This window comes from Somniosus microcephalus, chromosome 2 (assembly GCF_052327205.1).
Source record: "Somniosus microcephalus isolate GS21.2 chromosome 2, FLI_Smic_1.0, whole genome shotgun sequence".
NCBI classification, from domain to species: domain Eukaryota; kingdom Metazoa; phylum Chordata; class Chondrichthyes; order Squaliformes; family Somniosidae; genus Somniosus; species Somniosus microcephalus.
The window spans coordinates 369640834-369662124 of NC_140988.1; the positions used below are offsets into that span (position 1 = coordinate 369640834).

Here is a 21291-nt window from a genome sequence, read left to right on the forward strand (position 1 = left end):
TGGCACCCCATCCACCACCTTAAAAGTTCACTCCCTCCACCACCAGCGCACCGTGGCTGCAGTGTGTACCATCTACAAGATGCATTGCAGCAAATCGCCAAGGCTTCTTTGACAGCACCTCGCAAACCCGCGATCTATACCACCTAGCAGGACAAGGGCAGCAGGCGCGTGGGAACACCACCACCTCCAAGTTCGTCTCCAAGTCACACACCATCCTGACATGGAAATATAGAATTATAGGGCTAGAAATTCAGTAGGCTTTGCGCCCAGTTTTCGCCCAAAGAGGGCTTTTGCGCCACTTGCTGAGCTTTTGCCGATATTCAGCGCTGCGGTAATGGCGGCGTTAGCCAGTAGCGCTGCGCCGCCACCGATGACGTCATCGGTGTGCGCAGTGCCCCGCTACCGCCCCGCTACCGGCCCGACCGCCATATTTAGTTGCGGCCGCCTCTTCCGCAGCGGCCGCAAACAGCGATCAGAAAACGGGGCCGTCCTGTAGCCTTAGTGGGGCGAGTTAAGGCGGAGGTGCGGTCTGCCCGCACCTCCTTCCCCGGCCTCCTCCACCCCCCCCCCCCCCCGCGGCATTGCCGGCTGTTTTCCGGGAGCCCGGCACTTCTCCGTGGTGCCGGGCTCATTTGCCGGCACTAGCGAGCGGCGATCTCGCTGTTGCAGGCACCTCCCCCTTGAGAGAGGGAGGAAGGCCTGCAGTACCACAGCCTGCCGCTCCGCAGCGGGTGGCGCTGCAGCACCTAGCGCGCCGATATTCAGTTTCAGCGCCCCAAGCGGGGGCGCCGAAACCCTTGAATAGCGGCCGCCTTCGAGTTGGGGCGCTGAAACTGAATTTCCGGCGGGCGCAAGTGGCTCCGTGCGCAGCAGTACTTTCTGGGCGCGAGCGAGCTGGCCGCCCCAAACTGAATTTCTAGGCCATAGAATCATAGAATAGTACCGCACAGAAGGAGGCCATTCGGCCCATCGAGTCTGTGCCGGCTCTTTCGAAGAGCAATCCAGTTAGTCCCACTCCCCCGCTCTTTTCTCATACCCCTGCAATTTTTTCCCCCAAGTATCAATCGAATTCCCTTTTGAAGGTTACTATTGACTTTGTTTCCACCACCCTATCAGGCAGTGCATTCCAAATCCTAACCACTCGTTGCGTAAAAACGTTTTTCCTCATGTCGCCTCTGGTTCTTTTGCCAATCATCTTAAATCTGTGCCCTTTGGTTCTCGACCCTTCAGCCACTGGAAACAGTTTTCCTTTATTTACTCGATCTAAATCCTTAATGATTTTAATCACCTCTATCAAATCTCCTTAGCCTTCTCTGCTCCAAGGAGAACAACCGCAGCTTCTCCAACCTGTGTCCTCTCCAAAGTCTTCACGTCCTTCCTAAAGTGTGGTGCCCAGAATTGGACACAATATTCCAGCTGAGGTTGAATTAGTGTTTTATGTAGGTTCAGCACAACTTCCTGTCTTTTGTACTCTATGGGCTCGATTTTCAGTGTGCCGTGGAGTCGGGATTGGAGGCGTGCGGGGGGTTAAATTCCTGAAATCGGGGGTCCCGACCCCAACCCGCCTCCATGCCAGTTTCAAAGGAGGCGGGTACCCGCCCCGCACTGGGACCCGCCTCTCCAAGGCAGGAAGAGATTAGTGCCAATTAACTGCCTGTTAACAGGTAGTTAACAGGCAGTTTTTAGCCTAATCCCTATTTTTAAGGTTGATGTGTGAGATTCCCGACGGCTCCAAACCATGCCAAGTTAGAGGAGTCGGGCCGTCGGGTTGAAGGACTTGGAGGGGTCGAGATGTCGGTGTTCAGGTGAGTGATGTGTGCATGAGTGCAAAGGTAAGTGTGTTTGGTGTGTCTAAAGTGATTAAAGAAGTGTAAATGACCTTTTCTTTCCTTTACAGCCTTCCTTCCTTTAGGTTCGGGGAGTCCCTCATCTCACCGGCACAGAAAGCAGAATGGCTGCGAACTGTCAAAAGTGACAGCCTTCAGCTTTCTGTGCAGGAGAGATTTCTAACTGAGTCTGTGGAGAAGGACTCGGGTTAGAAGTAAGACTGTCAGTGTTTGACAGCTTCAAACAGCTGTGAAACGCTGATATTTCATCTGTCAAAACCTCTTGACAGATGAAATTTCAGTCTGTGACGTCACCTGTTGCCGGATGGCCCTTAATTGGCCTGCTGAGCCCGCTGGGTGGGCTTAACAAGGTCAATCAAGTTAAAATCACGTGGGTTGGCCGCATCTCGATGGAGGCGGGACTACAACCCCGAAAGTAGTAATCCCACCTCCTTCCCGACTCCTGAATGAAAATCCAGCCCTATGACTCTATGTATAAAGCCCAGGATCCCACGTACTTTATTAACTGCTTTGTTAACCTGTCCTGCCTCCTTCAAAGATTTGTGCACAAGCATCCTCAGGTCTCTCTGTTCTTCAACCCTTTAAAATTGTATCATTTAGTACCTACGCTCTCTCTGCATTCTTCCTATCAAAATGTATCACCTCACACTTCTCTGCATTGAATTTTATCTGGCTTGTTTCTGCCCATTCCACCAGCCTGTCTACGTCCTCTTGAAGCCTATTACTATCTTCCTCACTGTTTACCGCAGTTCCAAGTTTCTGCCGCTCACCATTCCTTCATTACCGCTGGAACTCCCCACCTAATAGCACTGCGGTAGCACCATCGCCACACGGGTTGCAGCAGTTCAAGAACAAGGCCCACCATCACCTTCTCAATGGGCAACTAGAGATGGACAATAAAAGCCTTGCCAACGCCGCTCGAGAATGAATATTAAAAAGCAAACTGTGGCAACGGCAGAGAAGGAGACCATTTGGCCTATCATGTATGCCCCAGCTATTTGCCAGAGCAGTGCAAACATAACCACACTGCTTTGCTCTCTCCCATAGCCCTGTATCTTTCTCAGCTTCAAATGTGTTTATTTCTCATTTTTTCCTAAAAAAAAGGCCATGGACTCTTGTTTTTTTTAATTCATTTATGGGATGTGGGCATCGCTGGTAAAGCCAGCATTTATTGCCCATCCCTAATTGCCCTTGAGAAGGTGGTGGTGAGCCGCTTTCTTGAACCGCTGCAGTCCGTGTGGTGAAGGTGCTCCCACAGTGCTGTTAGGGAGCGAATTCCAGGATTTTGACCCAGCGACGATGAAGGATCGGCGATATACTTCTAAGTCAGGATGGTGTGTGACTTGGAGGGGAACTTGGAGGTGGTGGTGTTCCCATGCGCCTGCTGCCCTTGTCCTTCTAGGTGGAAGAGGTCGCAGGTTTGGGAGGTGCTGCTGAAGAAGCCTTGGCGAGTTGCTGCAATGCATCTTGTAGATGGTACACACTGCAGCCACGGTACGTTGGTGGTGGGGGGAGTGAATGTTTAAGGTGGTGGATGGGGTGCCAATCAAGCAGGTTGCTTTGTCTTAGATGGTGTCGAGCTTCTTGAGTGTTGTTGGAGCTGCACTCATCCAGGCAAGTGGAGAGTGTTCCATCACACTCCTTACTTGTGCCTTGTAGATGGTGGAAAGGCTTTGGGGAGTCAGGAGGTGAGACATTCGCCGCAGAATACCCAGGCTCTGTCCTGCTCTTGTTGCCACAGTATTTATGTGGCTGGCCCAGTTAAGTTTCTGGTCAATGGTGACCCCCAGGATGTTGATGGTAGGGGATTCGATGATGGTAATGCCATTGAATGTCAAAGGGAGGTGGTTAGACTCTCGCTTGTTGGAGATAGTCATTGCCTGGCACTTGTGTGGCGTAAATGTTACTGCCACTTATCAGCCCAAGCCTGAACGTCGTCCAGGTCTTGTTGCATGCGGGCATGGACTGCTTCATTATCTGTGGAGTTGTGCATGGCACTGAACACTGTGCAGTCAGCAGTAAACACCCCCATTTCTGACCTTATGTTGGAGGGAAGGTCATTGATGAAGCAGCTGATGATGGTGGGCCTGATTCTCACTTGGTAGTTCAGGCAATCTCACGTCCCTCGCTGCAGGATTGGGGTCAGGAATTCAGCTAGATGGATTTGGCGGATCACGGGGACCCTGGTGACTGTTGGCACTTATCCCTCAGGCTAAGTATTTTGTCACTTTCCACACAGTGGAGAGTGTTGGCAAGCTGTGCTGGCAGAGGATAATGAGGCAATGACGGTGCTTACAGCACCAGATGGTCTCTGAAAATTCACAATTATGATTTTTTTTAGATCTACACAGAGAGTCTCACATTCCAGTGCCTTATGCATGAGACGCTCTGGGGATTTACGTGTGTTACATATCAGTGATATAATATTCTCCACTCCTAGTCCCAAGGGAAGGCAATCCACTGCTTTAAAGGAAGCGAGTTCTTTTGTTTCAATTGGGGTTGTGGAGATGCAGTGTCGTTCTCCCATTGGCAGGCTTACGATGTATCGCTGCGTGTTATTAGGGTACGGACACGTAACCGGCTCAAAGACTTAACGCGTTCCTTCATCTTCTGTTTTAGCTGAACCCTTAATCCATGTATATTTCACATCCCCATTAAAATAGCAGGCAAACTCTTTTCATTGAAACATGATTGGAACTTGGAGCAGGGGAGGGTTGGGACGGGGGAGGGGTGGGGACAGGACGGGGACGGAAGAGGGGCGGGGGGAGGGGCGGGGGCGGGAGAAGGGTGGGTGCGGGGGAGGGGCGGGTGCGGGGGAGGGATGGAGTAGGGGTGGGGAGGGGAGGGGTGGGGCGGAGAGTGGCAGAGACATGGGAGTGTTGGAGTGGAAGAGGGGTGATGGCAGGGGAGCGGTGGTGTCGGAGAGAAGCGGGGAGGGGAGGGGCGGGGGCAAGGGAGGAGCGGGGGAGGGGTGGAGGCAGGGTGGGGTGGGGGAGGGGTGGAGGCAGGGTGGGGTGGGGGGAGGGGTGGAGGCAGGGTGGGGTGGGGGCAGGGAGGGGTGGGGACAGGGAGGGTTGCGGGCAGGGAGGGGCGGGGTGGGGGCTGGGAGGGGTGGGGGGATGGGGTAGGGGTGGGGGGCAGGTGGGGCGGGGGGAGGGGCTGGGGGGGGAGGGGTGGGGGTTGGCGGTGAGATGGATGGAGTTAAAATCGAAGCCTTGTACATGTTTGTGCATTAACATGACACAGAGTCATTTTATAGAATCATTCATAGACTAGTACAGCACAGAAGGAGGCCATTCGGCCCATTGAGTCTACGCCGGCTCTTTCGAAGAGCAATCCAGTTAGTCCCACTCCCCCGCTCTTTCCCCACATCCCTGCAATTTTTTCTCTTTCAAGTATTTCTCCAATTCCCTTTTGAAGGCTACTGTTGAATCTGTATCCACCACCCTATCAGGCAGCGCATTCCAAATCCTAACCACTCATTGCATTAAAAAAGTTTTTTGTCATGTTGCCGCTGGTTCTTTGAAGGCCAAAGGATCAATTCAGTAAGGAATCATAGAGTGGTTACAGCACAGAAGGAGGCCATTCGGCCCGTCGAGCCTGTGCTGGCTCTCTGCAAGAGCACTTCAGCTAGTCCCACTCCTTCCCCGTAGCCCTGCAATTTTTTTTTCCTTCAGGTACTTATCCAGCTCCCTTTTGAAAGTTGTGATTGAGTCAGCCTCCACCACCCTTTCAGGCAGTGCATTCCAGATCCTAACCACTCGCTGCCTAAAAAAGTTTTTCCGCATGTCGCCTTTTGTTCTTCTGCCAATCACCTTGAATCGGTGTCCTCTGGTTCTCGACCCTTCCACCAATGGGAACAGTTTCTCTCTATCTACTCTGTCTAGACCCCTCATGATTTTGAATACCTCTTTCAAATCTCCTCTCAATCTTCTCAGCTCTAAGGAGACCAATCCCAGCTTCTCCAGTCTATCCACGTAACTGAAGTCCCTCATCCCTGGAATCATTCTCATAAATCTTTTCTGCACCCTCTCTAAGGCCTTCACATCCTTCCTAAAGTGCGGTGCCCAGAATTGGACACAATACTCCAGTTGAGGTTGAACCAGTGTTTTATAAAGGTTCATCATAACTTCCTTGCTTTTGTACTCTATACCTCTATTCATGAAGCCCAGGATCCCGTAAGCTTTTTTAACCGCTTTCTCAACCTGCCCTGCCACCTTCAACGATTTGTGCACATATACCCCCAGGTCTCTCTGTTCATGCACCCCCTTTAGGATTGTACACTTTTTAGTTTATATTTCCTCTCTTCATTCTTTCTACCAAAATGTATCACTTTGCACTTTTCTGCATTTAATTTCATCTGTCACGTGTCTGCCCATTCCACCAGCCTGTCCATGTCCTCTTGAAGTCTATCACTATCTTACAGAGAAACATAGAAAAATAGAAGCAGGAGTAGGCCATTCGGCCCTTCGAGCCTGCTCCGCCATTCAGTATGATCATGGCTGATCCTCTATCTCAATACTATATTCCCGCTCTCTCCCCATACCCCTTGACGCCTTTTGTGTCTAGAAATCTATCCATCTCCTTCTATCTTCCTCACTGTTCACTATACGATCAAGTTTTGTGTCATCTGCAAATTTTGAAATTGTGCCCTGTACACCCAAGTCCAAGTCATTCATATATATCAAGAAAAGCAGTGGTCCTAGAACCAACCCCTGGGGAACACCACTGTATACCTTCCTTCAGGAAGGAGAACATAACAGTGATTAAGGATGTGTTTTAGCCTTGAAAAGATCTAGGCACTGAACTGTAGGCTGCCTATTCCTGAGCCTAATGGAAATTTCTGTTCATGGGATTGCCTCAAGCTATATCTTTCCTGAAAGCACTGCCATAGGAAACCAATAGCGGTGATGTAATATAAATGATTTTATACTTATGCCTCTGGCAACATATAGTATCACCTCAGGAAATGTTCTTGCACAGCCAAAGACACAGCACTGCAGATGGGAAAAATATGCAGGCTGCCATTTTGCTAGGCCACAGGTGCATTGAGCTCTCCATCCAAATGGAAGGTGACGTAAGAAAACTATCAAGCACTTGGTCTAAGCGTTAAACAAAGCTTTAATCAACTGTTTTACAACATGGAGATCTAGTTGTGTCCTTCACTAGTTCCTGTTAAAGAATGTCCTGAGCAAGCTGGGCCCATGCCTGAATATTTATACTCTCCCTGGACAGCGCCACCAGCAGGCCGCCCAGTATCATTTCATAAGTCATTTCCACATGAATGGCAAGATTCATGTCAGAAGACAAAGCCATTTTTGTATTGCTGGACCCCAAGGACCTGTGTCCAGATTTTGGTCTCTTCGTGTGGCAGGGAAGTGTTCCTGCAACAAGTTGTACAGACTAGGCTTATATTGCCTCAAGTATAGAAGATTACTGGAATGATACCAGAACTGAGAGGTTGTTCCGATCAGGAAAGATTGAACAGGCTCGGGGCTCTTTTCTCCAGAAAGGATAAGGCTGAGGGGTGACCTGATAGAGGTCTTCAAGATTATGAGAGGGTTCGATAGGGTAGACATCGAGAAGATGTTTCCACTTACGGGCGAGACCAGAGCTAGGGACCATAAATGTAAGCTAGTCACTAATAAATTCAGTAGGGAATTCAAGAGAAAATTCTTTAGGCAGAGCGTGGTTAGAATGTGGAACTCACTACCACAGGGAGTAGTTGAGGTGAATAGCCCATTCAAGGGGAAGCTAGATAAACACATGAGGGAGAAAGGAATAGAGGGTTCTGCTGATGGGGTTAGATGAAGCAGAGTGGGAGGAGGCTCGTGTGGAGCATAAACACTGGCTTGTACCTGTTGGGCCGAATGGCCTGTTTCTGTGCTGTAAATACTTTGTAATATTTTGTAATGGGGTTGACCTAATTGAGGTGTTTAAGATGATAAAAAAAATATGATAGGGTAGATAGGGAGAAACTATTTCCCCTGGTGTGGGAGTGTCCAGAACAAGCGGGCTTAACCTTAAAATTAGAGCTAGGCCGTTCAGCGGTGATGTCAGGAAGCACTTCTTCACACAAAGGGCAGTGGAAATCAGGAACGCTCGCCCCCAAAAAGCTGTTGAGGCTGGAGGGTCAATTGAAAATGTCAAAACTGAGATTGATAGATTTTTGTTAGGGAAGGGTGTTAAGGGTTACGGAACCGAGGCGGGAAAATGGAATAACGATACCAACATCATTAAAAACTGATGATCTGGCCATTATCACATTGCTGTTTGTGGGAGCTTGCTGTGCACAACTTGGCTGCCATGTTTCCCACATTACAACAGTGACTCCACTTCAGAAAGTATCTCATTGGCTGTAAAGCGCTTTGCGATGTCATGAAGATGTGAATGGCGCTATAGAAATGTAAGTCTTTCATTTCTTCCTTTGTCTCTCCCAGTAGTTTGTGTGTGTGTGGGGGGTGGGGGGGGGTGGACTTGGAGAAGGAATGGAGTTCATTGATTCTCAGCAGCACCACCACAATATGGATCGGGCTCGACGGATCAAGTGGTCTATAACTGTCCACCAACTTTACGTGTTCATGTGTTTTGTATCTCCTTCCCTCAGCACCACATATCCGTGAGGAAGTCCTGCATGTGCATTTCACCATCGCTAGTGGTGTTTTTAACCCTGCGCCGTGATATAAACGGGGAAGGTCTCAGAACACTGGGGGTATTGGCCAATGTTCCCCCTAATTATTTTGTCGCGCGCGGTCCCTTTAAATTTGCATGCCCAATATCTTTACCAGCAGCAGCAGTTGGTGAGCGGCCTGGGCGGGTGCATCGATCGGGAGGTGCAGCTTAGCAGGGAACGTTGGCATCAGCCCATTGCAGGGCTATACGTAACAGCAGCTCTACAACTGAACTGCTGAATTAGTGGTTGAATAGCCCAAACGAGGAAAGAATTGGCAATTTTCGAACACCTTTCACAATCTCCGGATATCCCAGAGCAGTTTACAGCCAATGAAGTGGAGTCACTGTTGTAATGTGGGAAACGCGGCAGCCAATTTGCACACAGTAAGCTCCCACAAACAGCAAAGTGATAATGACCAGATAATCTGCCCCTTCAGTGATGTCAGTTAAGGGGTAAATATTAGCCAGGACACCGGGGAAAACTCCCCTGGTCTTATTCAAAATAGTGCCGTGGGGATCTTTTACGTCCACCTGAGAGAGCAGACGGGGCCTCGGTTTAACGTCTCATCCGAAAGACGGCACCTCCGACAGCGCAGCACTCCCTCAGAACTGCACTGGGAGTGTCGGCCTGGATTTTGCGCTCAAGCCTCTGGAGTGGCGCTTCAACTAGATGCTAGATTTCATCTACAGATCTTCAGCATTTACTGGAAGCAGCCTTTGAACAAGGCAACGGGTCTGGCACAGAGTGAGTGAAGCCTCGGTTTTGCGATGTTGATTATCAACAGTCCTTGTTACTTAGAAACAGATGGCCGAGAGCATGTTCTCAACCTCTTAGTTCGCATTTACAATACAGAACTGTTGGCACTGCGCTCCTCATTTCCTTTCTGCCGTGGACAACATGCCACACAGCATTGAGGTGAACAGCTGAGTGCGGGATTTTTTTCTGTTGGGCCAGTTACAGGTTGGACTTTACTCCCTCAACGCGAGACCGTTCCTGCCCACTGCCGAAGGTTCCACACAAGCCAACCAGGAATCAAAATTAACCGCTACTCATAGAATCATACTGCACAGAAGGAGGCCATTCGGCCCGTCTTGCACCAGCGGGGCCTGAACCTTCTGACTTAGAGGCGAAAGCGATACCACAGAGCCAAAGCTGGCACATCTAACAATGCGGGGAGAAATTTGACAGTCCCTTTTTCCTGAAATAAGGGTAAAAGAAAGGTTTGTCGGGCCTGGTGGCCTCTTTCTGCAATTAATAATGTGTAACGTTCTTAATGCTTATCCTCTCTGAGAGAGAAAGAGAAGGAGAGAGAGGGAGAGAGAGAGAGCCCTCATAGGCAGTGACTCAACATGATGCTGATCTCCTGAAGCCCTGCTCTTCATCAAACTGAACATTGCTGTGGTTTTAATTTCATTAGTAACAGCAATTGTGTTAAACATCTGCTAACACAAAATTGACTGATTACTCATGTTGACTGTCAGAACAAACAATTAACAGGGGAAGGTCACTCTTTGATTTTGTTTGCTGACTATGGCAGGTCGCTGACAGAAACTTATGCATTGTCAGTGAATTAGAATTCACATTGTGCCATCGAAAGGATTTTATGATGTTAATGAGGACCCACGGGCATTTACCAAGGACATCCTACAATTACTGTCACTTGTGTGTTTGATTATATTACCGAATTGATGCTTGCGGTAACACTACTACAATATTAATGGTAAACAGGAGACTTTGTCATTACAGTCCGTCATTTTTTTTTGTTACTTTTCTCTGTCCTCTCCTGAATACACTCAACCCGTAATGGGACACAGGTCCACAGGCACTGTTAACTCTTTGGTACCTCACCGCAGTGGCCTAGTCCTCATTGGCGAGCTTAGAGAGAGAACAGGTCCAGATTTGAAAAGAGACATCTCGGAGGTATGCAGGATATTTGAGGCAGAGAAAGTGAACCAAGAGCAATATTTGCAGACACCCCTGGGCAGCAGAGCAAGATAAGAGGGTACAAGCTCAGAGTTGTGAAGGACAGGTTTAGGACAGATGTCACAAGGAGCAAGGATGTCTTGCTACAGTTGTACAGGGCCTTGGTGAGACCACACCTTGAGTATTGTGTGCAGTTTTGGTCGCCTTATCTGAGGAAGGATGTTCTTGCCATGGAGGGAGTGCAGCGAAGATTCACCAGGCTGAGACCTGGGATGGCAGGAATGACGTATGAGGAGAGATTGGGTCGATTAGGCTTATATTTGCTAGAGTTTAGAAGAATGAGAGGGGATCTCATTGAAATTTATAAAATTCTAACAGGACTAGACAGACTTGATGCAGGAAGGATGTTCCCAATGGTGGGGGAGTCCAGAACCAGGGCTCACAGTCTAAGGATAAGGGGTAAGCCATTTAGGACTGAGATGAGGAGGAATTTCTTCACCCAGAGAGTGGTGAGCCTGTGGAATTCTCTACCACAGAAGGCAGTTGAGGCCAATTCATTAAATATATTCAAGAAGGAGTTGGATATATTCCTTGAGGCTAAAGGGATCAAGGGATATGGGGAGAAAGCAGGGACAGGGTACTGAATTTGGATGATCAGCCATGATCTCATTAAATGGCGGAACAGGCTCGAGGGGCCGAATGGCCTACTCCTGCTCCTATCTTCTATGTTTCTGTTTCTTTCGCAAGGCAGGTGTTAGGAATGACCCATTCTCCATGCCAGGCGCTTCGCCTCATAAAAATGGACACTTATAAATGGATTCAAGAGACAACTAGATGTACTTCTGAAGGGAGAGGGGATAGATATACTGGAGAGGGTGCAAAAAAAGATTTCCAAGGATGATACCAGAGCTGCGAGGGTATACATATCAGGAAAGGATGAATAGGCTGGGTCTCTTTTATCTAGAGAAGAGAATGTTGAGGGGTGACCTGATAGAGGTCTTTAAAATTATGAAAGGTTTTGATAGAGTGGATACAGAGAGAGTGTTTCCACTTGTGGGGAAGAGCATAACTAGAGGCTGTTTTGATTTCTTTGTGGGTTCAATAACGACTCATTTCTGAAAGAGAATGTTGTTTAATCTAAAGTCTTGTTCAAGACTTTCTACAGCTTTTTACAGAACACACTATGCTGTGGTGCATCTAGAATGAAACTGAAAGTAAAACTCCACTGGACTGCTTGTCTCTCACATGACCTCTGCTGGTCAGGCACAAGTAATCAAAAACACAGACAAATATGCTGTAAGGCATAAGTAATCAAACACAGACAAATATCATCACTATTTGCTGATATCATTACAGAGGCCATCAATATAAGATAGTCACCAAGAAATCCAATAGGGAATTCAGAAGAAACTTCTTTACCCAGAGAGTGGTGAGAATGTGGAACCCGCTACCACAGGGAGTAGTTGAGGCGAATAGTATCGATGCATTTAAGGGCAAGCTAGGTAAACACATGAGGGAGGAGGGAATAGAGGGTTATGCTGACAGAGTTAGATGAGGAAAGACAGGAAGAGGCTCGAGTGGAGCATAAACGTCGGCATTGACTGGTTGGGCCCGTTGGCCTGTTTCTGTGCTGTATATCCGATGTAATTCTATGGTGAGAAGGCAGGAAGTGGGATTAACCTATGAATAAAAGGTCAGACCTGTTAAGCCTAATAGCATTTCTTTGTTCCTAAAAAATACTCCTGACTTGCAGTGGATATTTATTGGACCAAAACATTACATTAATATCACTTACCCAGTGTAGCATCTGACCAGCTTTCTCCTCTCTGCCTCCCTCTCTCCCAGGTACTTGTATAAACTCCGAGATTTAAACATCTTCTATGAGAATTTCACGGAGGCGGCCTACACTCTGCTCCTGCATGCCAAGCTATTGAAGGTAACAACTAAAGCGTTTCTAGACGGAACATAAATGTGCCATTGGGCTGGTAACACGGGAGTCTGCAGTACAGCAGTCTGCTCCAAGTGACTGAGCACCATTGAACCTTTCATGAGAACTGTAATATCTCACATTGTGGCTCAGTGAGGGGTTAGATTAAAAGAAAAAGAAACTGAATTAGAATCACAGAATCATAGAATAGTACAGCACAGAAGGAGGCCATTCAGCCCATCGAGTCTGCGCCGGCTCTTTCGAAGAGCAATCCAGTTAGTCCCACTTTCCCGCTCTTTCCCCATCTCCCTGCAATTTTTTTTCTCCTTCAAGTATTTATCCAATTCCTGTCTGAAGGCTACGATTGAATCTGCATCCACCGCCCTATCAGGCAGTGCATTCCAAATCCTAACCACTCGTTGCGTAAACAAGTTTTTCCTCATATTGTCTCTGGTTCTTTTGCCAATTACAGGAAACTCTCTTAACCGGCAAAATTCAGGAGTCGGTTCAGGTAAGTTTTACTTCATATTAGTGACCGTGTAACCGGGGTTCCTGGACCTGTGGCCATGCAACAGGGACTCCTGGATCTGTGGCCGTGTAACCGGGGTTTCTGCACCTGTGACCGTGTAACCGGGGTTCCTGCACCTGTGGCCATGCAACAGGGACTCCTGGATCTGTGGCCGTGTTACCGGGACTCCTGCACAAGTGCCGTGTAACCGGGGTTCCTGCACCTGTGGCCATGCAACAGGGACTCCTGCACCTGTGGCCGTGTAACCGGGGTTTCTGCACCTGTGACCGTGTAACCGGGGTTCCTGCACCTGTGGCCATGCAACAGGGACTCTTGGATCTGTGGCCGTGTTACCGGGACTCTTGCACAAGTGCCGTGTAACCGGGGTTCCTGCACCTGTGGCCGTGTACGGGGCTCTCGTACCTTGGTAAGTATACCTCTCTGTAATCCGGACTTTTTGATCAACCGGCGTCCCGTCGGTGCCGGATAAAAAAGAGTTTCCTGTACCTTAAATCTGTGCCCTCGACCCTTCAGCCACTGGAAACAGTTTCTCTTTATTTACTCTATCTAAACCCTTCATGATTTTAAACACCTCGATCAGATCTCCTCTTGGCCTTCTCTGCTCCAAGGAGAACAACCCCAGCTTCTCCAGTCTATCCACGTAACTGTAATCCCGGGAACCATTCTAGTAAATCTCTTTGGTACCCTCTCCAAAGCCCTTCCTAAAGTGTGGTGCCCAGAATTGGACATAGTGTTTTATAAAGGTTTAGCAAAAATTGTGCAGAAATCAAAAAAATACCTGGAAAATTATGATAGATTTTGATAGAGTAAATATGCAGAAACTGTTTCCACTGGCAGGTGGGTCGGTAACCAGGGGACATGGATTTAAGGTAAATGGCAAAGGAACCAGAGGGAAGGTGAGGAAAGTTTTCTTTTACTCAGCGGGTTGTTGTGATCTGGAATGCGTTGCCTGAAAGGGTGATGGAAGCAGATTCAATAGTAACTTTCCAAGGGAATTGGCTATAAACTTGAACAGGAAAAATTTGTAGGGCTATGACAACAACTTATATGTTTATATAGCGCCATTAACACAGTAAAATGTCCCAAGGCATGTCACAGGAGCGTTACCTAACAAAAATTGACACCGAGCCACATAAGGAGATATTAAGACAGGTGACCAAAAGCTTGGTCAAAGAGGTAGGTTTTAAGGAGAGTCTTAAAGGAGGAAATAGAGGTAGAGAGGTGGCGAGGTTTAGGCAGGGAATTCCAGAGGTTAGGACTCAGGCAGCTGAAGGCACGGCCGGCAGTGGTGGAGCGAATGAAATCGGGAATGCTCACGAGGCCAGAATTAGAGGAGCGCAGATATCTCGGAGGGTATGTATGGGGAATGAGCAGGCGGAGTGGGACTAATTGGATAGTTGTTTCACAGAGCCGGCACAGGCACGATGGGCCGAATGGCCTGCTTCTGTGCTGTATGATTCGATGATGATTCTAAATACGTTTGACTGGTGGGGCTGGGAGGAGAGGCGTGAACATTACTGAAAGTAAATGCAGAATGTTTATATTTTTCCCGTCAACTTCCATCTCCGCTGTTGAAATAAAGGCATTGATTCACACTGGGGTGCGGTTAACATCAGCGGCCCTCCAGCCTGTCCCGTCTTAAGGGTCACCACATCCACTCTCGATTCTATCCCCACTTGACATTGGCCTAGGTATTAACCAGGTTCAGAACACCAGAAGAGCCAAGGATGAGAAAAGACCATTTGACCCAGCAAAACTCATCCCCCAATTCCCAAACTCTTCCACAGGAACAGGACTGGCCCTTTACTAATAAATCCAGTAGGGAAATAAGGAGACATTACTTTACTCAGAGTGTGGTTAGAATGTGGAACTCACAACCACAGGAGGTGTTTGAGGCAAATAGCTTAGATGCTTTCAAAAGGAAACTAGACGAGTACATGAGAGTAAAGGGAATAGAAAGATATGCTGAAAGGCTGAGATGCGGCAGATGGAATGGGAGGAGACTCGTGTGGAGTATAGACACCAGCACATACTAGTTGGCTGAATGACCTGCTTCTGTGCTGTATATTCTATGTAATTCAGCCCCTCGAGCCTGCTCTGCCATTGAATTAGATCATGGCTGATCTGTACCTCAACTGCATTTATTCGCCTTAGCTCCGCATTCCTTGATCCCTTCACCTAATAAAATTCTATCGATCTCAGTATTGAAAGGTCCAATTGTCCCAGCATCCATAGCCTTTTGGGGGTAGAGAAGTCCAGATTTTTACTTCCGCCCTAGCATCCAAATGTGGTTCCAACACCCCTAATGTCTGCAGCTCTACTACTGTCAAGAAGGTCTGTCCCACTATTCCTCACCTTGCAAAGAATTTTCTTCTGAGACCTGATCAAAGTTGACTTTTCACTATTTTATATTGATGATTTCAGGCCCGAATGTCCTAACTTATTTTAAACATAGAAACATAGAAGATAGGAGCAGGAGTAGGCCATTCGGCCCTTCAAGCCTGCTCCGCCATTCAACGAGATCATGGCTGATCATCCAAACCCTAGCACCCGGTCCCTACACCGACAGCCATCCCACCCAAGCCCTATCCCCGTAACCCTGTAACCCCACGTATTTAATCCCCCCTAACACTAAGGGCCAATTTTTATCATGGCCAATCAACCTAACCCGCACATCTTTGGACTGTGGGAGGAAACCGGAGTACCCGGAGGAAACCCATGCAAACACGGGGAGAATGTGCAAACTCCACACAGACAGTCACCCAAGGCCAGATTTGAACCCGGGTCCCTGGCGCTGTGAGGCAACAGTGCTAACCACAATGCCACCGTACAGGAAACTCTTTTTTATCCGGCACTGACGGGACCGGCGTGGTGCCGGTTTATCAAAAAGTCCAGATTACAGAGAGGTATAGTTAAAAGGTACGAGAGCTCTGTACACAGCAACAAATCCAGGCTACCCCGTTGCTTAGCAACAGCTGCAGGAACCCCGGCCACAGACCAAGTGTCCCTGTTGCTTAGCAACAAGTGCAGGAACCCCGATTACACAGCCACAAATCCAGGAACGGCCACTAATATGAAGTAAAACTTACCTGTGTAGTGTATGTACCCGTCTACCTTTTAAGGAAACTATTGTATGTAACCGTTCACCTTTAAGAGAACTACTTTAGGTGTGGCACTACTTGTTTGGCTTCTGTATACTGTAATACCGACAGTGACCACACCAGTATATAAGTGTTGTGGCAGGATTGCTGGGGCAGATTCGCCCTGACCTTCGAATAGTAAAGACCTGTTTGTTTGTTACTCCTGAAGTCTGTGTCGTTATTAACAGTACAACCCACAGACTTTACAGTGGCGACGAGTCCGATCGTACCCTGCGGCAAGACTACCAAAGCAACTAAAGAGCGTCGAAGAGAGGCAACCGCCCTCGTCGTTATGCTGGGAGAAAACACGAGGCTGCAGCAATAGAAAGGAAGAAGACTTAGCAACAAAAGCTTCCATCAGCAACAGGCACTGACTACCCTTCTACCACGGTGCGGAGTGAGCCGATCAGCAGGAAACAAGGCGGCCGCGGAGACTGTGAGTAGGGGAAAGTGTAACAAAATCCGGAGGATAAGGGCTGTGCACTCGACCACGGTCGAGGGGGAGCAGAGCTGGTCAGGAAGGCGGGTCCAACGGCGTCGTGAGATAGCCGGACCGCGATCGGCGGGAAAAGCCGGGCAGCGACCGAAGCCACGAAGCGCTGAGACCGGGAGCAGGTGCGGGAAGAGAGAAACTCAGCCGCAGCCGGGGAGGGAAGCACCGGACTGCGTGAGGGCTGGGAGGCGAACGGGGGCCGGGCGTGTGGGAGAGGCAGAGCTGACCAAAGGAGGCTGCGCGAGAGCCAGTCCAGCGGCTGAACTGTTCTCCACCAACGGGGTACCCAGCGCCGGTAGAGCCGAATGTGGGGGAGAGAGAGACAGAGCCGAGCAAGGGGAGAGAGACTGCGCGAGAGCCAGTCCAGCGGCTGAACTGTTCTCCGTGAACGGGGTACCCAGCGCCGGTAGAGCCGTGCGAGCGGGAGAGAAAGACAGAGCCGAGTAAGGGGAGCTGTGCGGAAGCCAACCCAGCGGCTGAACCTGTCCGCTGTGGGGAAAGCGTACCCCTCCCACCAGGGAAGAAACGCGGGAAGCCGCCATTAGGCGGAGAAGACGACAGACGCGTGAGACCGCCATTGAAGGGGCGGGGAGAGAAGGAAAGAGCGGGAAACCGCCATTTTCGCGGGAAAAACCGCCATCTTAGAAATAAATAAATAATAAATAAGAATTTAAAGAAATACTTGTGCTGCTCCCAAGGAAAGGAAGATGCCTAAGCGAGGGAATATTAACGATTTTAATTCTGAGATAGAAGACTGGGCCACGTACGTGGAATGCATCGAGATCTATTGTGAAGCCAACAAAATAGAGGAAGACGACAAAGCGATAACATTGCTAAACTCGATGGGCGCAAAGACATACGGGCTCTTGAAGCATCTACTAGCACCAGCTAAACCGGCAGATCAGACTTTCGAAGGGATTGTGGCTGTTCTGAAGGACCACTTGAACCCCACACCGTTGATGTTGGCTGAACGATTCAAATTCTATGCAAGAACGCAACGGAAAGACGAAAGCAACGCAGAATATTTGGTCGAACTGCGTAGGCTAGCGAAATGCTGCCAGTTCAGAGGGAATCTGACAGAGGCACTGCGAGACAAGTTCGTATGTGGATTGTCCAAAGAAGGGACGCAAAAGCGACTACTGGAAGAGAACGACCTCACACTAGACAGGGCTGTTCTTATAGCTGCATCGCACGAAGCCGCAGCGAAAGGAACGGCAGAAATGCAGCTGAAGGCGGCGGCACTCGGGGTGGACCAAATTACCTCGAATACAACAAAATGCTATCGTTGTGGGAAGACAACGCACGACCAGAATCAATGCTGGTTTAAGAACCAAGAATGTAGGAAATGTGGCAAACTGGGTCACATCGCAAAGGTATGCCGGTCAGGGAAGAAGACCAACAACCAAAGGAAGCCACCACAAGAAAAGTACAGCAAGGTACACAAGGTGGCTGAGAAGAGTTCAGACGAACAGAATTCAGACTCAGACCCAAACAACCAGGAGCTGGGTAGTCTGAGAATTCACAATGTGGGGAGGGAAGCTGATCTACAAACTATCTGGGTCATGCTAAGAATAGCTGGAGTCCAAGTAAGAATGGAGTTGGACACTGGATCAGCTCTATCAGTCATCAATCGAAGGGACTACCACCGGCTATTCTCTCATATACCCTTAAGGAATACCAAGTTCGTATTACAGACATACACGGGGCATAAGGTATACCCCATGGGGAAGATAAGAGTCAAGGTGAGAGATAGGGGTAAAGAACACCCAAGAATGAACTTGTACGTATTATCTGAGGGAGGACCACCACTTCTAGGACGAGAGTGGATCAAGAAAATAGACATGGAATGGCACTATCTAAAAGCCATAATGAGTGAGGACTCGGTGCAAGCTATCAGCTCAGATTCTGAAACGGATGACGATAAGACCAACTCAAATATGGAAGACAAGGCTAAAATGAACTTGCCGACTATGGTGGAGAAAACGAAGACATGCATAAAGGCTTATGCTACCGAGAAGAATAAAGCTTCAGAGCAGAACTCCAGTTTGACAGAGAATTCTGAGCCTGTTCAAGTTAAGGACTTATCCACGATGGAAGAACACCGAACTCGGACTCAAACTTATTTCAAAGTACGACAACAATTAGAACAGTTGAGTTACCGTCTCGTACAAGAGATGAAAACAATGGAAAAGTTCTGGGACACCGAATGGGAGAACCTGGAAAGACAGCAGAGGCAGCTAGCTCAAGCAAAGAGCGACCATAGAGCCATCGTGACCAATTACCGATCACATCTCCCTTATGATGTTCAAGAGTTAGAATATTTGCATGATCTAGAGATACAGCATAAAGGCAAACCATGCTACACTGAGGATTTTGTTCTGCAATTGGAGACGGAGCTAGTGCAAGCAAGGTTAAGAGAAGCTGAATCGCAGTGTGCACTTAAAGATATGCAGAAAAAAATCTTGGACATGGAAAAGAGAAACGCTTCTTTACCTGATGTGAATAATGTGGCCATGTTGCAAGAGGAGCTTATAGGGGCGAAACTGAAAGAAGCTAAGCAAAGGATGTTGGAACTTGAAACACAGAACCAAATCAGCAGTAACCAGCTATGTCGAGCAGAGAAGGAGTGCCATGGTCTACATGAGAAGGTGCAATATCTCTCAGCCCAGAATAAGGGACTACTCACTCAGTTAAATGAAAGTAATCGGAAAATGGCTGAGATAGACTGCAAGAATAAAGAAGATTTGATGGCAGTGAGACTTCGAGAGGCAGATAGCATAGCAGCCTTGGCTGAACTCCAACAGGAAATTGCGAAAGAAGCAAATGAAGAGGAATCTTCAGGAAGCCAGGATGTTATTCCAGTTCTTCTCTACGACTCCTTACAAGCAGAGTGTGAGAAGTTGAAAGAACAGTATGAACAGGCCCAGGCTACAATTCTGGAGGGGGTTAACTCGGCAACCTCCGAAAAGCTAGTTTCAGTAGAAGCATATGAACAACTAAAGGTTGAACATGAGCAAGAAGTCCAAAGGCTGCAGGAAATTCTTGATGAGCTCAAGGCCAAGACAGACTCATCGGTAGAAGTTCCATCCATAGATGAGAAATTAGAGGTGAAAGACATGGCAGAACATGAAAGACAAGATGTCCAAGAACTCATAAAAATATTGAAGGAAACCCAAGACAAATATGAGGCGGCAATGTCCGAGGTTCAACAACTTGAAGAACAGATTCAACTGGGAATCCTTTCAGTGGAAGAAAAGGAAACTGTAAGAAACACAGAGACTGTAAGAATGGTCCCTGAACATGAGCTAGAGAGCATCAGGGCACAACTTTTCCGAGCGCTGAAAGCCAAAGTACAAGAGGAACAGAAGGTGGAAGCATTGGAGGAAAAGGTGGATGAAATGGAGAAGACTCTGATCCACAGTGTTCCCGTGGAAGAGTTAACGGTCAGCCAACTCCTTCATATGCTGAGGGAAAAGACTCTGCAATGGGAACAATCTGAACACGAGCTTCAATCTTCAACGGGAAGGAGTTCGGAGCTCTCAAAAGTTTGGGAAATAGCTGAGGTTGCAAAACAGACTTTACTTGGATGCCAAAAGTACGCTGAATCGCGTCTATGTGAACAACAGAATGTTGAAACAGCTGCTCCAGTAGAAGGATTGAATAGCCCGATCAATCAATCCCCGAGGGAAGGGGAAGTATTGAAATCACAAATGAGGTCATTAGTGAAGGATTTGCAGGAAACCCAGGAAGAGTGGGATGAAGATGAATGCATGAAGAAGTCTTTTCAAGAAAGATGTCTAGGGAAGGAACCACAGTCAGCTAACGTCCAGATGGGTAAGGAGGAAGTAGAAGGCCCTCTCGCTGGCCTAACTCAGGACGAACCCGAATATTACCATGACCTGTTGAGTGACACTGAATATTACGAGGATGTGGTCTGCCCAAGTTGTGAGGAAAACTCCCAAAGTGCTGAAATCAGGATGAAACACTTAAGGTCTAAGGAACATAGAGAGTTGGTGGCGCTACAGCTGGCAGCCGAGAAAGGAGCCCCGAGAGTCTCAAAAAGGCAGGAAAGAAAAAGAAGAGGCAGAAGACAATAACTATCTAAAATAGTATCACTTCTACCAGCTCAGGAGGGGACCTACGAAAGGAGCTAAATTAGTTGAAAAGTGGGAAATTATCAAGAAATTATTGGTTATAAAAGTCGGCACTGCCGGTTCAACAGGACGAAAGTTCAAGCTGTTACGTCAAGGAAAAGGCTATGGAGGAGTCACACTATCCATGTGAACCGGCTACACCAAAGAGATGTTGTTCGGACCAAGTCAAGATCGGAGACTGAATCTGTGAACTGTTCCCGCAGAGACTGACTTTGTGGACTGTTTCCCACCGAGATTATATCTGTAAAGTGTTTTATATGAAGTTGAAGATATGTATGTTAATGGGACTCTGTAAGTAATAAGCTAAAAAAGGGAGGATTGTAGTGTATGTACCCGTCTACCTTTAAGGAAACTATTGTATGTAACCGTTCACCTTTAAGAGAACTACTTTAGGTGTGGCACTACTTGTTTGGCTTCTGTATACTGTAATACCGACAGTGACCACACCAGTATATAAGTGTTGTGGCAGGATTGCTGGGGCAGATTCGCCCTGACCTTCGAATAGTAAAGACCCGTTTGTTTGTTACTCCTGAAGTCTGTGTCGTTATTAACAGTACAACCCACAGACTTTACAACCTGAACCTACTCCTGAATTTTGCCGGTTA

General features: G+C 48.0%; 1 protein-coding gene across 1 annotated transcript in view; it reads left to right on the forward strand.

Annotated features, from left to right (window-relative positions):
- LOC147123754 (dedicator of cytokinesis protein 2-like) overlaps positions 1 to 21291 on the forward strand; it is a 1461504-nt gene that overhangs the window by 1252564 nt on the left and 187649 nt on the right. Inside the window, exon 37 of the mRNA XM_085975685.1 lies at positions 12289 to 12379. Coding sequence (XP_085831811.1) covers positions 12289 to 12379 — 91 coding nt within the window. The remainder of the gene's footprint in view (positions 1 to 12288; positions 12380 to 21291) is intronic.